Here is a 14241-nt window from a genome sequence, read left to right as displayed (position 1 = left end):
CATCGTCTCTCAACAACAACAACAAGAGAAAAACGGCTCCTGTCCACCGAAGCTGCGCAATGAATAATGAAAGAGATAGAGCGGTCTTTTAACTATTTCTAGACAGGGATGAAAGCAGCTTCAGTTGAAGTGAAAAAACGTGGAAACTGATACCACTCTCGCAGAGAAACTGTGTGGGATGAGTGGCCCTTTCCTACAGCGTTGTTGTTTCGCTCACCGTTGCGTTGCCAACGACTTTTCTTTCCCTTCCAGCTGCCAGCGCTATCCAAATCTCTTTCACTTCTTTTCCCTCGCCTTCGATCTCTCTCTCTTGCGTTTTCAATCATGCGGCACTACTTCATCGACCCCCCCCCCCCACAACTGCTGCGGCGACAACGCGCTCACATGTGCGACTTTTTGAGCATCAACAGCGCAAAGCAGATCTGAACGAACACCTCATCTATCGCAGGAAGAGGACTGCTGTCTTTCCCTTGACACACATACACACACACACCAAGAAGGTGTAGAGAGGTTAAAGAAGGCAGGAGGTGCAGTCGTAGCGCGGATAACTGTAGACGTTCCGGCCTAGTGTTGGTGCGACCATCGCAGCACCATGGTATGTGAAGACGGATTCAAAGGCGAAGCCCCCCGAGGCGCCGCGATGGACCAGCTCTTGGAGGAGTACCTGCGTGTCATCAACGACAAGGATGACCAGCTGCACCGCATGCTGCGCCAACTCGAGGACCAACAAACCTCTTCGCGGCAAAGCGACGATGTCCACAAGGCACGGTTGAAGGAGGTCACACAGCAGCTAAGCCGCAAAGAGGCGAAGGTGAAGGAGTTGCAGCAGCAGTGCGCTCATGAAGAGGAGCGCAACAGCAAGCTTGTTCAGCACGCAGAGACGTCGAAGATGCAGCTGCAGAGCAGCGAGGAAAAGGTGCGAGAGCTCACAGAGAGCGCAGCACAGATGTCGGACAAAATCGTGGCACTCGAGAATAGCTCCGCTGCGCTGCGCTCCGCCGTGACTGCTTTAGAGGCACAGGCGGACAAGGACGGTGCGGCGCTGGCCAACACACAGAAGCTGCTCAACACGGAGAAGGACACTACGACAGCTCTGCGAGAACGGTGTCAAACACTCGCACAGGTTTCAGAGGAGCGCCAAGCGCACGTCGAGCAACTTCAGACTCAGGTGCGCGGCATGGTGCCTCGCAGCGAGCACGCAGAAGCTGTGCAGTCACTCGAGAACGCTGCGGCTGCTGCCCGGGCGCAGTACACGCGTGAGCTGGACCAACTACGACAGCAACTGCAAAGGAGAGAGGAGGAGTTTCTGCAGTCGCAGAAGTCCCTTTGCGCCGCACAGAGCAAAGCAGCGGAGTTGGCGGACACCCTTCAAGCGACGCTCACGACACTCCACAAAACGCGCCAGGAACTCTCGTCGACAGCGACGGCGGCACAGCAGACAGAGAAGGAGCTGCGAGAGGACGCTTCACGCCGCAAAGCGGCTCAGAAGGAACTCGCGGAGCGCGTCGGTGAGTTGGAGCGAGCATTGACGCGGGCACACGACGCAACGCAGCGCACGTCCGACGAGCTGCAAGCTGCGCAGTTGCTGCACGAGCGTTACAAGGCGGGCGCCGAGAGGGCACTCGAGGCGGGTCAGGCGCAGCTACGCGGAGCACAGGAGCAGCTGCGGCAGGCACAGGAGGAGGCGGACGCGACACGGCGACGGCTTGAGGCGAAGGAGCGGGCGGTCGGTGACGGCGCTGATGCTGCACTTCGACTGCGTGAGCAACTCGCGCGGGTAGAGGCGGAGTCGCGCGAAAAGGCGGCGACACTCACGGCGGCCATCTCAGCCAAAACGAGCGACTGCGACCGCCTCCAAGGCGACCTGAAAAAGACGCAGTCGGAGCTGCTGGATGCGCAGCGCCGCAAAGCCGCCGACGACCGAGCGCTCAGCCAAAAGCTGGAGGAGCTCCAGCTGGCCGTCCATCGCCTGCAGTCACAGCTGCGCGACAAGGAAGAGGAGACGCGGCGCCTCGAGTTGGTGCACAGCGGCGAAGTGCAGAAGATAAAGCACGACCTCGCCTCCGCCGCGGAGGAAGCGCGGCGGCGTCACGAGGCGGAGGTGCGCGACCTGAACGGGCGCATCGAACGTTTCCGTGGTGAGCTCGGCGAGAAGACGGGCGGCGCAAAAGGTTTAGAAAAGGAGCTGCAGCACCTCGACGAGGCACGGCGGGAGACGCGGAGGGAAATGGATCGCCTGCAGAACGCACTAGACACCAAAGAGGCTGCCCTCCAAACCGCTAGAAAGGAGCTGGAGAAGCAACACGCTGAGGTGACGCAACTCACGCAGCGCCTCGCGGCCCGGGAGACGGCGGAGGACGCCGTGCGACAGCGAGTGCAGGAGGCGGAGCGTGTCCAGTTGGACTGGAAGGCAGCCGCTGAGCGAGCACAGGACACCGTCGCGGCGCTGAAGAAGGCGGCGGAGTCCACCGCAGCTTCGGTCGCGGCGCTGGACGAGCAACGGGTTAAGAAGGACGCCGTCATAGCGAGCCTCCGCCGAGAAACCGAGGAAGTCCTAGAGGCACGACAGGCTGCGCTGAAGGAGGTGATGGAGCAGAAGGCGCAGCGGGAGCAGCTGGCGCTGAAGCTTGCGGGTGCGGAGGAGCGTCTTGCAACGTGCGGGTCGGCGCTACGGGATGCGACGCAGGAGCAGAAGGGGCTGCAACGTGCGCTGGACGAGTGCAAGGCAGAGACGCGGCGTGCGCAGGACGAGATGGAACAGCGGAACACCGAATGCGCTCGTCTTGCGAAGCATGCCGAGGAGGTGGAGACGCTTGCGAAGCGCACCTCCGACGATCTCCGCCGCGGACTCGAGGCCCGCGACGACACCATCCGCCAACTCCGCGCCGAGCAGGCCACCGTGTTGCCGCACCTAAACGAGGAAAGGAGTAAGGCCCTTGTGTTGCAGGAGAAGCTTCAGCATCAACAAGAAGCCAACCGCAGGGACGCCGAGGCAGCGGAGGAGCGCATGCGTGCGTTGGAGGCCGAGCAGGCCGCGCGTGAAGCCGACGCTGTCGTGCTGCGCGCGGAGAAGGCGCATCTCGAGCAGCAGATCAGCGACGCCACCGCACAGATTGACTCCCTGAAGGCGACGCTTGAGGGGCGAGAGCGCAAGTATCAGCAGCGCAAGGAGGAGATCCAAAAAGCTCTGCGTCAAGTCGAAGAAGTGAAGGAAGCCACGGCCACCACCCTGCAGGAGGCGGAGGCGCAGAGTACAGCCGCCAACGCCCTGCGCGAGAAGTACAAGAAGGAAAAGGCCAAGATGGCAGCGCTGCTGCAGCGCATGGAGAACAAAGTGCGCGAGTCTGCCAAAGGCGAGAAGGAGGGCCAGCAACGCGAGGCGAGTCTGATAGAGCGTCTCAAGGAAGCGGAGACGGCGCTGCGGCGGGTGCAGGACAGCATGGAGTCGCGGATAAGCGAAACCAAGCAACACTACGACGAGCTGTGTCGGCAGCAGGAGGAGTCGTTCCGCGAGGCCTCCAGCGACGCCCAGGCAGCCGAGAAGCAGACGGTGGCACTGCAGGCACAACTGCTGGAGGCTCAGCGACGTGCGACGTCAGCCGAGGGCAGTCTGCGGGAGCTGCAGCGGCACCTCGCCGCTCGGCAGATGATGGCGGCAGATGAGTACGCGGAGGAGGCAGCAGACTTGAAGCGAGTCCACATGGACGCCGTGCTGCGCGCTCACCGCGCCTTGCTCGCGCACGCGGCGGGCTGTGTGAAAGACGGCTGGTCCGCGGCGCAGCGCAGCGTTGAGTCGAGCCGTTTGCTTGCTGCAGAGCTCGAACGACAGCTGGCGCGGATGGAGGCGAAGCACAAGGCCGAGCTTCAGGCCGTGGAGGAGGCGCACGCACGACGGCGCGAGGCGGCAGCCGCGGAGCACCACGAAGAAGTCGCCCGTCTGCAACGAAGCGTGGCCGAGGCGGAGCGCCGCGCGGCTGCCCAGACGGATGCGTCGAAGCGCACCGAAGGCGACCGCGACCAACGCTGCCGCGCACTCGAAGACTCGGTCGGACGTCTCCGCGCGTTGCTCGACGTGGAGAAGGAGCAAACCGCTGCCTTCCGCGACCGAGTAGCCGCGGACGAGATGAAACGGAGCGACGCGGCGCGTGCAGCGCAGGAGGAGCGTCGGGTGCTGCAGCAGAGTCACGACAAACTGAAGCGGCAGTTGGAGGACCGTGCGGTGGAGCAGCAGCACTACGAGGACGAGCTGCGAGAGCAACGGGCGGAGGTGGCCGCGCTGCAGCGCGTGCTGGCCGAGAAGGAGCGCGCGTACACGCAGGAACTGGGCCGCGTGCAGCGGGACGTGGAGAAGACGGCGGTCGCTATCGCTGCTCGTGATGCGGCAACGAAGCAGTGCGAGGAGCTGCAGCAGCAGATCGGCTTTATCGGCGGCCAGCTGGAGTCAGCGCGGGCGAGCCATCAGCGCGTGCTGAATGAACTGCAAGCAACGCAGCGCACCCGCGATGCACGACTGGAGGCGGCGCAGGCGGAGCTGGCCACCGCTGCCGCCGAGAAGCGACGTTTGCAGGCTGACCTTTCCAGCCAGGAGCAGCGAGCAAAAGAGTTGGCAAAGGAGGTGCAGGCCCTGCAGGGTCAGCTGCAAGCACGCAAGTCTGAGATTTCAGCCCTGCGTGAGCGGTGCGCGAATTTGGAGTCGTTGAAGAACATCAGCGACGCCACCCTGACCGAGACGCAGTCCCGCGAACGCGACTTGCTGGACAAGATCGAAGAGCTGCGCAACGCCCAGCAGCTCATGCAACTGTGCTTTGATAAGCAACAAGAGCAGCTGGAGATCGGCAAACGCCTCCGTCAACAAGACGCGCAAATGCGCTCACGGTACTCCCCGTAGCACGACTTGCTTTCCCCTCTACCCTTTTTTATAGGGGGGCTTCATTCACGGACGCTTCGAGTCCCCCCTCCCTTTCCTGAAGTTCGGCGTTTTCACGGCGCACCTTTTTTTTCATTCTTTGTTCTTTCCATTGCGCCATAGAGAAAGAATCGTAGAGAATAGATACTGCAGTATTACAACAACAAGTAAGCAACCCCACCGAATCATGAGTAGAACGAACACGAGGAAATGGTGGAGCACTCCCTTCGCAAAGAGTGCTTTTTGAGGTCCCTCTATTTTTGGCATGCCTGGCACACAAGCGTAAATCAACAGTGCCGTGCCTCTGCCTCCTCTGCGCTGCCTCCTCAACGGCTGCTCTCCTTTTCATTTGTTTTGTTCAGTTCGCAATACAGGTGCGCCTGCTCACGTGGGCGAAGTTTCTGTGCTGCGAACACACGGACAGTCTTTTCCTCATCCCTGTCCTCTCTTCACCTCTGCTCTTTCCCTCTCAACGAAAGGTGTTACTCTTGAGAAGGGCGCGAGGGTTGTGGTGCGGATATCACAGTACAGACGCGTTTCCCCTTTCTTTTGAAAGAACAATACTGAAAAGTAGCAATAAATTGAAGTTCTCTATCGCCGCACGTAACTGGAGCCGGTGTCTGCCATCTAGCCCGCACGCACACACGACTTCGGCAATATATTCACTACAAATACAAGCTGTCCACGGCGGTCCAGTACATTTAGCGCCGTGCGTACCTCCTACCCCCCCCCCCCCGCCTCCCTCGTTATCTGCTGACTTTACCGTATAACGGCGTTAACTAAGGTGGCAGCGCATCCCCTACAACATCCACCACCGTCACCACCACCGTTGTTATACAAGAGAAGGAAAAATGGATGACGTCACGGACAGTCTGGCCTCGGCGTGGAAGGAGGCGATGAAGGGGGTGAAGACGGGCTACAGGAAGACAAAGGCGGCTCTCAAGAGCATTCCGATGGACCGGCTCAAGGCTATCTCGGGCAGCGGCGGTGCCATGTCACAAGGAGACATTCGACGTTTCTTCCAGATGAAGTACGGCGCCGAGGTGCGCAACGCGGAGGGCGAGCGCGTAGCGGCCGCCGAGGCCAGCGACGTCGAGAGCTCCGACGAGGAACCGCTGACAGACGCGCAGGTGCAGGAGAAGGTGGACAAGAAGTTCTTCGACAAGACGTACGACCCGGTCAAGTTTGAGCTGGAGCACATGGACGGCTTCGCCTACACGGACGACGAGGCGGAGAGCCGGGCGATGCGCGAGGCGGCGGAGAGCAAACTGCTCGAGCTGCGACAGAAGTGCAGCATCGTCAGCACCACCCTCAAGCGGCGCGTGCTGGCCCACCACCACTCCTTTGTGAGCGGCACCGAGAAGATTCGCAACATCAACGACAGCCTCCTCATCACCTCGAGCGACTGCAAAAAGGCTCGGGCGGCCATCCGCAAGTCGAAGGCGGCAGTGGCGTCGCAGATATCGTTGCTGTCGCAGCAGCGCACCAAGGAAAACATCGAGGTCACCATTGCGCTGCTGGAGGCAACGAAATCGATGTGCGCGAAGCGCACCCAGTTGATGAACCTAATTTCCAGCGGCAAGGTGCACGAGGCGGAGGTATTTTTGAAGCGCGAGGGCGCCATCGAAATGGAGAGCTCCTTGGCTGGCATTTACTGCATGAAGCCGGTGCTGGCGGAGTGGCGGCTCTACCGCGACAACCCCGGGAAGCTGACGGACTGTATTGAGGTGGTGCTCACCGACTGCCTCACGAACAAGTTCATCGTCTCTACGTATCGCAACGCGCTGGAGGCTGCCCAGGAGCTCGGCAAGGCATCCGAGACGTGCGCGCTGGTCGCGACGCTGCTGTGGAGGGCCGCGATTCAGATCTTGTGCAGGTCGCTGACGGACGTGTCGTTCGTCAAAAAGGAGGATGCCCCGCTCGCTGACATCGCGGAGGGCATCCATCCTGATCACCTCATCGTTGGTGTGCGCCAGATGGCCGCCAAGCTCATGGACTTCTTGTACCTCTTTTCCACAGTGGTCCGGCTGCACGAGGAGGAGCGCTACACCGGCTCTCCGTACGCGACGCTGCACAGCCAGGCGCTGCAGCGCGTGCAGGACGTGGGGCACAAGATCGGCCGCGATCTTGTTGAGAAGTTGACCGTCGTGCTCTCCAACGCCCGTCTCGCCTCGCTGGACCCGGACCGGGTGTTGCATCTCTTCGTTGTGGCCGGCATGCTGACGGAGGCGGTCGCCTCGCTGGGCCTCGACAAGTCGGAGCAGGCCGCCGCTCGCACGCAGACGAAAGCCGTGCTGCTGCGGCACCTGCAGTCGAACTTCCAGTCACTGAAGGCGAACGAGGTTTTGGCCTTCATGTCCGACGACGACTGGGCCGTAAGCGCCGTCACCCCGCCCTCGCTGAACATGGTGAAGCCCCTCTCTCCTGAGGCCTTCAGGAACTCCATCAAGGAGGTGAAGCACTACTTGCATCAGAGCTCCGACGAGGGGTCACTCGCGGCGGGGGCGATGCCGTTTATGGAAAACCCATTCCTCGCGCAGAAAATGCTGGAGCCGACCGACACGTCGAGCCTCGTGCAGACGCAGACCTTCGCGGCCTATTGGACGAGTGCGAAGACCGGCCGCGTGACCGTCGCTGCCGATGCGGCGGAGTGCGGCTCGCCGGTGGGAAACGTCGTCCCGGGCACAGAGTCGCCCACGGTGAGCAGCTCTGCACCGCTCGTTGTGACGTCGCTGGCCGCATCGGTGGACATGCCGCCCACCGTGATGACCTCCAGCGCGATTGCCGTGGCGAACGCCTTCTTGGAGTACCAGGCTCGCCTCGCCGTCCGCTTCCCGCCCCTCGCCTCGGACATTCTCAGCTGGAGCGAGGACCTGCTCTGCCTGTACTTCTACACCGTGCTGGACAGCTTCGTGTCGGTGTCGCGCTCCGTGGCGATTGAGCACCAGGGCGACTTCTCACCCACCGCACAGCACATGCTGGCCGAGGTGCGCACCGCTGCCGAGCGCGCCGTGAACGCGTCCAACGGGCAGTACATCCCGCGCGACAGTCGGGGCCGCATGAGCGCCGTGGCAGGCCGTGACAGCGCGGGTGCCGCCACCGTTCGCTTCCCTCCACACGTGTGGGGACGCCTACGCAACGAGTTCACGAGCCCCGCCGCGCAGTTCGCAGTGGGCAGCCGTTCCGTGGCCTGCCAGTCGGTGCTCACGTTGGTATTCTTGTACGAGGCGATGGTCGAGACGATGAGCCCGCTGCTGCCGGCCGCCACTGTGCAGTCCTACATGCAGCGGTGCCGCGCCCTGTACAACACCGCACACGAGGTGCTGCACGTGTGCATCCACCGGCTGTGCCAGGCCATCTACCCAATGGAGAGCACATGCAGCGAGATTGCGAAGCTGAAGTCCGGCAAGGACGAGGTGGTGGTGAACCCGTACGTCGCGTCGCTCGTGCGTGATCTTGGGGCGATGAATGCGCGGCGAGTGCCGATGCCCACCCCGGCCCTGGAGTCCGTCTTTCTGCAGCGTCTTGTCTTCGCGGTGCAGGCGACGCTGGCGCGGGAGTACAGCAAACTGTCCAAGAAGCGCATGAACGACATGTTCGTGATGCAGCTGCAGGTGGATGTGCAGGCTTTCCAGCAGCAGGTGGCCGCCGCTTTGGGGAGGTCGTCTGTCGTCTTACCCGACTACGTGCTGCGTCTTGTGAAGGCGGGTTTCTTTGCAGGCGACAAGGCGCAGTGCATGCAATGGGTGCGCATGAACCACACCCTATACTACGCCGTCGACGTGGTCAACTGGCTCGGGGCCGCGGACAAGCCTTTTAAGCTGCAATTGGAGGATCTGCTTGGAAGGGAGCTGCGGCACCAAGATGTGCTCCCAACTGACCACTTCGCCATGTGAGAGAGCAAGGGACCTGCGGAATGCTCCGTTTTGCTGTGCAGGTTGAATCGCTATATATTTGTGTGTTACTGTATCGAGGCCGAGACCCACCGCGAAATAGATCTCTCCACTTTGTTTTTTAGCTTCACCTTCACGGCTCTCTCCTCCTCTAGGGAGATACGTGAGTAGATTGTGATGATTCCAACGTATATATATCGCTGCTGACGCCATTCCTCCTTTGCTCCGTTGGGGTTACTCGTTGCTGCGGCTGCTGACGGCTGTTAACTGACGTCTTCTTTGTGCTGTTCGCTCATTCACTCATCAACCGCAGCCTGTGTTCGGTATTTTTCTTTTACTGCTGAGAGGGAGTGTATGCGCACGCTCATACGCGCGTCCTGCACTTCTTCAACACGTTTGTATTGTTGCTTTCACCTTTGCGCAAATGTTGAACTGTGAACCGCCTCAAGCAGCGAACCCCACGCTCACCTTTGTTTCACGGATGCGTGCGGTGTCCCGGCGAGTGGGTCGTATTTTTTTGAAGTTGATGTCTTACGGTGAACCTTTGCTTTCTTTTTGTCTGTCGCAGTCCGGCCGATGCCGATGCCGCTGCCGCTGCTGCCTGCCCTCCTAAACCTTCACGTCCTCCGCGTTCTTTTCTCCTCTTCCCACTTACTCTTTTATGTTTTTAAAAACGGTTTCGAATGCCCTGTCATGATGTCTGTTCCATCACTGCAGGAAATCACAGCATCGATACGATACACCGCGGCAGCGACGTGGCAAGCTTGCCGTTCGTTCCGCTCCCACCAGGTTGACTGTGGAGGCAGAACACCCGTGGCCGCTCGGCGGTTCTGCTTTGCCTTCTCCCCTTCCTCTTTTCTTTTGCTTGGTTTGCCGTGCGCAGTTGCTTTCAATAGAGGGTTTTATTTGTCCAAAAACCACGCGCAAACACACGGATATGAAGTCTGCATTTTTGATAGGAAGCATCGGGGCTGCCCTCGGCTGGTCGTACGTCCGGCACATCCAACTTCCGATGGGGCCGTCGCGGTTGTTGTGGGGCGGCGTCGTCTTCGGCCACCGCGGCTGCCGCAACGTCGACGGCACGCCTGAAAACACGCTGGCCGCCTTCAAGTACGCGGCGGAGCGGGGCTGCGGTGGGATTGAATGCGACGCCCGCCTCACCAAGGACAACGAGGTGGTCATCTTCCACGACACCGCTGCCCACGGCCTGCTGCGGGAGGTGCCGTTCGACCGCCGCATCGACGAGCTGACGCTGTTCGAGCTTCGCGAGTGCACCTACACGGCAGACCCCACGCAGGCGATACGCGTGCCGACGCTGGAGGAGACGATCCTCTTCTGTCGCGACAACAACCTGCGCCTGCTGATTGAAATGAAGGATCTAAAACGGGCGTACCTGTGCACGGACAAGGTGCTCGACCTCTACCGTCGCTACCCCGACTACATGTACGACCAAACCACCCTCATCTCCTTCCACCCCGGCGCTCTCTACCACGCCCGCAAGCGCGATAAGAAGGTGGCGGTGTGTCAGCTCTACTCCGACAACCTGGTACAGTTGTGGATCGCCGCCAACACGGACGCGGTGCCGCCGCTGCTACGTCTCTGCCCAGCGCTGTGGGACCGCCTTCTCCTGTTTGTTCAAGCGAAGATAATGCCGTGGGTGGCTGGCTGCTCGATGGTGGGACCGCGCTACGACTTGTTTGACGAGGCGAGCCGCAAGCGGTGGATGACGCGGAATATCTGCATGTACCTGTGGGGCTTCACACGGCGCGAGGACTGCACGCCGGAGATGCGGCAGCCGGGCGTGTGTGTCTCGGGCGATGACCACCAGGAGGACTTCGCCACGCCTCGACCACCGCCAGACTTCGACATCTTCGGCGATCGTCAGCGCGAGTTAGAACGGCAGCAGGAGGAGGCCTACAGGCGGTTGCGAATTGGCAAGTAATTACGTCAAGCGGCACGGTACTTCTCTTTCTCCACTTCTCCCTGCCGTGCGGCGACATGCAGAGGAGCCTCGCTCTTTACCGCGATCGATGGAAGGGAAAATGGAGGAATGCTTTACGGTGTAGCTGAGAAGCGTGACGTTGGTATGCTTGCGGTGTGTGCCGGGTGCCGTTGCGGCTCACCGTGTTGTTGTGTTTACAGTTTTTCAACTATGCAAAAGCACGAACGGCGGGGAGAGGTTTTACGCTCTTCTGTGTTTCGTCAGGGGCTGCTGGGGATGGGGGGGGACCAACAGCACGGATGAGCGTCTCCTTCGGACTGTGGTCTTTGTTCCCCCAACAAAAGTGGCAAATAATGATGGAGAAAAGCCAATCGTTGTGGTTGCTCTCCGTTACGCATCAAACGAAGCGAACGTGGCGCGTCCCTCTGCTCTTCTGCTCTGCGGGTCGTGTCTGGAGACGCATTTCATACTCCCTCTTCTCAACTGGGCTCCCCTCTTCCTCTCTCTATCTGCTCATCCTCCCGTACACGTACGTCGTGCAATTGCTGTCGCGCGGCGGCCGCCAATGGAATGCCTGCGATCCAACGCCGCGAAGGAAAAGGTGATTCAGCAGAAAAGAGGGCGCCAAAACAGCGGATCGGTTTAATACGGTTTTTGGTATCTTGCCGTGCATGGCGAGGTTCATTCCTTCTCTGTGCCGCACACTGTCGTAATTCAGAGGTGCCGCAGACTCTCTTCCTCTCTCTGCCGTCACTGCCGCTGCGCCGGACTCCCTTTGCGTAGAAGTAGACCTGGGGAGACGCCGCAACTCGACCTAATCTATTATTATTATTGTTGCTGTTAGCTTTCTTCTCTGCTGCGAGAGTCAAATGGGCGCAGAATGCTCTTCTGAGGTGAAGGAGAACCCGAAGCAGCAGTCCCCTGTCGCACAACGGGAGTTTCAGCCCGTTGGCAGCGCCGTGCCCTCCCCTGTCGTCTCCTCCTTCACCTCCGGCAGCAATAGGCAGTCGCGACGCAAGTGCGAAGGCAGCCTTACTACCGACGAGGACGGCGACGAGGACAAGGGCTCGTACGAGACGGGGTGCTCGGGCCGCCACAGCCTCTCGGGGTTCGTGCCCACCAACAAAGTTACGAGGTGGTTGAAGAGTGTGCCTCCACCGGAAAGGCTGACACCGGTGCCGGAGCCGGATGTGTGGTCCGACGGGGAGCGGGAGGAGAGGGATTGGATCCGCACGGAGGGCGATCCGATAGACCCTGCGGCGGAACGGTGGGACGCCCCACATTACGTGTCCGCCCTCGGTATTCGTAGCGCGTCAGAGCAGCTAGAAGCGAAGAGAGCGAAGGAGAAGCAGCGCAAAGCGCAGGCGAAGGCTCGATGTCAGTGAAGAGGACACCGCAGCTGCGTACAGCAATTTCGCGGGGTGTTATTGCGGTGCTGCGTTTTAATGAGACACACACACCTCTCTTTTCAATCTGCTTCCTTTCTGTTTCTCCGGTGTATTTTTCTTTCTTTGCATGAAGTCGTGTGCAGTCGCTGGCTCGCGGCGCCTTCATTTCTTCTGTGACAAGCCTCTTCGTTCTCCTAATTGCATTTCTTTTTTTCGCTTACGTTCGTAGGGGGTGCGCATATGTACATGTGCGTGTGTGGTGGTGTGGTGGTGCTGATGAATGATCTCTCATCTAGCGGCAACGGGGCAAGTAATTCTTCGTTGAGCTCGCATGAAATCAAACATAAACTCCATTTATACACATCATCTGCCGCGGCAACGATGAGGCGCTTATGAAGCATTTCGCGGCTCCTTAGTTCTTCTTTTGCAGTCTTCTTCAATTTTTTATTTACGGGACTTATTGCTTATTTCCGTACTTACTGCTCTGTTGCACTCCTCGTGGGAAGCGAGAGGTTATCGTCTTGTTATGGGCGAGCTGCGACAGGAAGGGCGGTAGTAAAAGTAAAGGGAAAGGGGCGAGGTTCTACAGCGTTCTCTCTTCCCCTTTCGTGTCACTTTCTCTGGGAGTAAACATCGTTGCTGTTGTTGTGGCCGCCCTGAGTACGGCAAGTGAACCACGCCGCGGACCCTGCTTGCCGTCTCTCCCCTTCGGGGTGTTTCTCCCTCTACCTCTATCTGTGTGTGTGTGCGTGTTACACTGAAGCGGTTGCACGTACCCCTCTGCTTTCTCTTGCGAGTTTTTTTCCCTTTCTTTCTTACGTTGTTTCTCAATTGAAACGGCTGGGAGAAGTGGTTCAACAGATGAACAGCGCTGCCCTTTACTAAAAGAGAAAATACGATGAATGCTGCCAGGAAAACTGAATGTCTGTGCCGTCCTCGCATCGGCTGAGTTGGCGAACATGAAGCGAAGTATTCTGCCGTCTCTGGTAGAAAACAAAAAGGAGAAGGCCCAAGTGCGCTTTGAGCACCTGCAGCGATAAGGCATCTCATACATGCAGATGATTCATTGAGATCGCGTGCAGCTGTTCTCCCCCGCACTCGTCATGCACTTTCATTTCGTGTCTCTGCGTGTCGGATTCCGACTTCCCTTTCGCGCCTCTCCTCTTTCACCGCTCTACTTTTATCGTTGCACGCTTTCGAACAATTATTGCGGTAGTCTGTGGCACGAGTGTCCGCACGGTCACCCAGTTCTGCCTGTGTTAGCTGCAGCTGCAATAGCGCCACAGGTATTATCCTTCTGTGTGTGAGGGCGTGTGTGTATGTGCTGCAACTCGCTCACACGCGACGTATATATATTTATATTGCATTCTGCAGTATTGTTTGCCGCGTTGCCTTTCATTCCTTTGATACTAGTAATTCCTTCTCTTTTTGTTTCTGTACAGTAGCAGCGCCATGGGCGGCATTATTGCCCGCGAGCGGCGGAAATCATCGGTGCATAAGCCGGCCAAGCCGTCGCCGGCCGACGAAGCCTACCCCGAGGCCGCGGAGATCAAGTCGCTGTCGAAGGTGGACACAGTCAAGTCGGAGCCGCGCGTCCCTCCGCACCAAAAACGCGTGGAGGAGTATCATCAAGAGCTGACGGAGGAAATGATCGAAGGGCTGACGCGGAGCAGCTCAGACAGCATCCACAGCAAAGCACGCAAGAAGGATGTGCTGGAGAACTGGCTCTTGAGAGCCAACTACAAGGTATCCCCAGAGAATGATGCGCTGGAGCGGCACAAGAAGAGCATGGAGGCGCTGAAGGCGGTCGCGCAGAACAAGAAGGAACGTGGATTTCGAAGAAAGTCAGACCAAAGCCGTAGCACCACTCACTCCAAGGGGTCGCGAGCACGACAGCCCCCGAGCGTGGAGGTGTACAGCGGCGCGCGCACTACGGCGTAGTTTGGGAGCTTTCAGTGTTTGTGTAGGCTGAAGGAGAGCGTAAAGTGACGAAGGCGGTGCTTCTCCGTCACCGATCTGATTTATTTTTGTTGTTTCTTTCGAGCTCCCTGGAGCTCTCACACACTCATATATATATATATATATATATATATATGATGTATGTACTGTTCT

General features: G+C 59.2%; 5 protein-coding genes across 6 annotated transcripts; all 5 read left to right on the top strand.

Moving 5' to 3' along the window:
• Window positions 1-400: 400 nt before the first annotated feature.
• ABB37_05791 (basal body component putativeML protein) lies at window positions 401-4888 on the top strand (the record flags this gene model as incomplete). Of its 2 annotated transcripts, none has more annotated exons than XM_015803956.1 (1): window positions 401-4888. In XM_015803956.1, the coding sequence occupies exon 1, from the start codon at window positions 641-643 to the stop codon at window positions 4886-4888; it is 4248 nt and encodes a 1415-aa protein (XP_015657781.1). In that variant the 5' UTR covers window positions 401-640. The 2 variants fall into 2 exon arrangements, with proteins under 2 accessions (XP_015657781.1, XP_015657780.1); XM_015803955.1 differs by having other exon boundaries at window positions 410-4888.
• An 869-nt stretch (window positions 4889-5757) lies between these two features.
• On the top strand, window positions 5758-8802 carry ABB37_05790 (hypothetical protein; the record flags this gene model as incomplete). Its single annotated transcript, XM_015803954.1, has 1 exon — window positions 5758-8802. The coding sequence occupies one exon, from the start codon at window positions 5758-5760 to the stop codon at window positions 8800-8802; it is 3045 nt and encodes a 1014-aa protein (XP_015657779.1).
• Window positions 8803-9515: 713 nt separating this feature from the next.
• Window positions 9516-10741, top strand: ABB37_05789 (putative mitochondrial hypothetical protein; the record flags this gene model as incomplete). The annotated part of the gene is made up of 1 exon (XM_015803953.1): window positions 9516-10741. Exon 1 carries the CDS (start codon window positions 9737-9739, stop codon window positions 10739-10741), a length of 1005 nt encoding a protein of 334 aa, XP_015657778.1. The 5' UTR covers window positions 9516-9736.
• A 594-nt stretch (window positions 10742-11335) lies between these two features.
• Window positions 11336-12126, top strand: ABB37_05788 (hypothetical protein; the record flags this gene model as incomplete). The annotated part of the gene is made up of 1 exon (XM_015803952.1): window positions 11336-12126. The coding sequence occupies exon 1, from the start codon at window positions 11611-11613 to the stop codon at window positions 12124-12126; it is 516 nt and encodes a 171-aa protein (XP_015657777.1). The 5' UTR covers window positions 11336-11610.
• Window positions 12127-13344: 1218 nt separating this feature from the next.
• Window positions 13345-14070, top strand: ABB37_05787 (hypothetical protein; the record flags this gene model as incomplete). Its single annotated transcript, XM_015803951.1, has 1 exon — window positions 13345-14070. Exon 1 carries the CDS (start codon window positions 13582-13584, stop codon window positions 14068-14070), a length of 489 nt encoding a protein of 162 aa, XP_015657776.1. The 5' UTR covers window positions 13345-13581.
• Window positions 14071-14241: the final 171 nt, after the last annotated feature.

The sequence above is a fragment of the Leptomonas pyrrhocoris genome, assembly GCF_001293395.1.
Source record: "Leptomonas pyrrhocoris isolate H10 chromosome Unknown, whole genome shotgun sequence".
NCBI classification, from domain to species: domain Eukaryota; phylum Euglenozoa; class Kinetoplastea; order Trypanosomatida; family Trypanosomatidae; genus Leptomonas; species Leptomonas pyrrhocoris.
The sequence above is the reverse complement of the archived record's forward strand: the minus strand, read 5'-3'. Positions and strand labels throughout refer to the sequence as shown.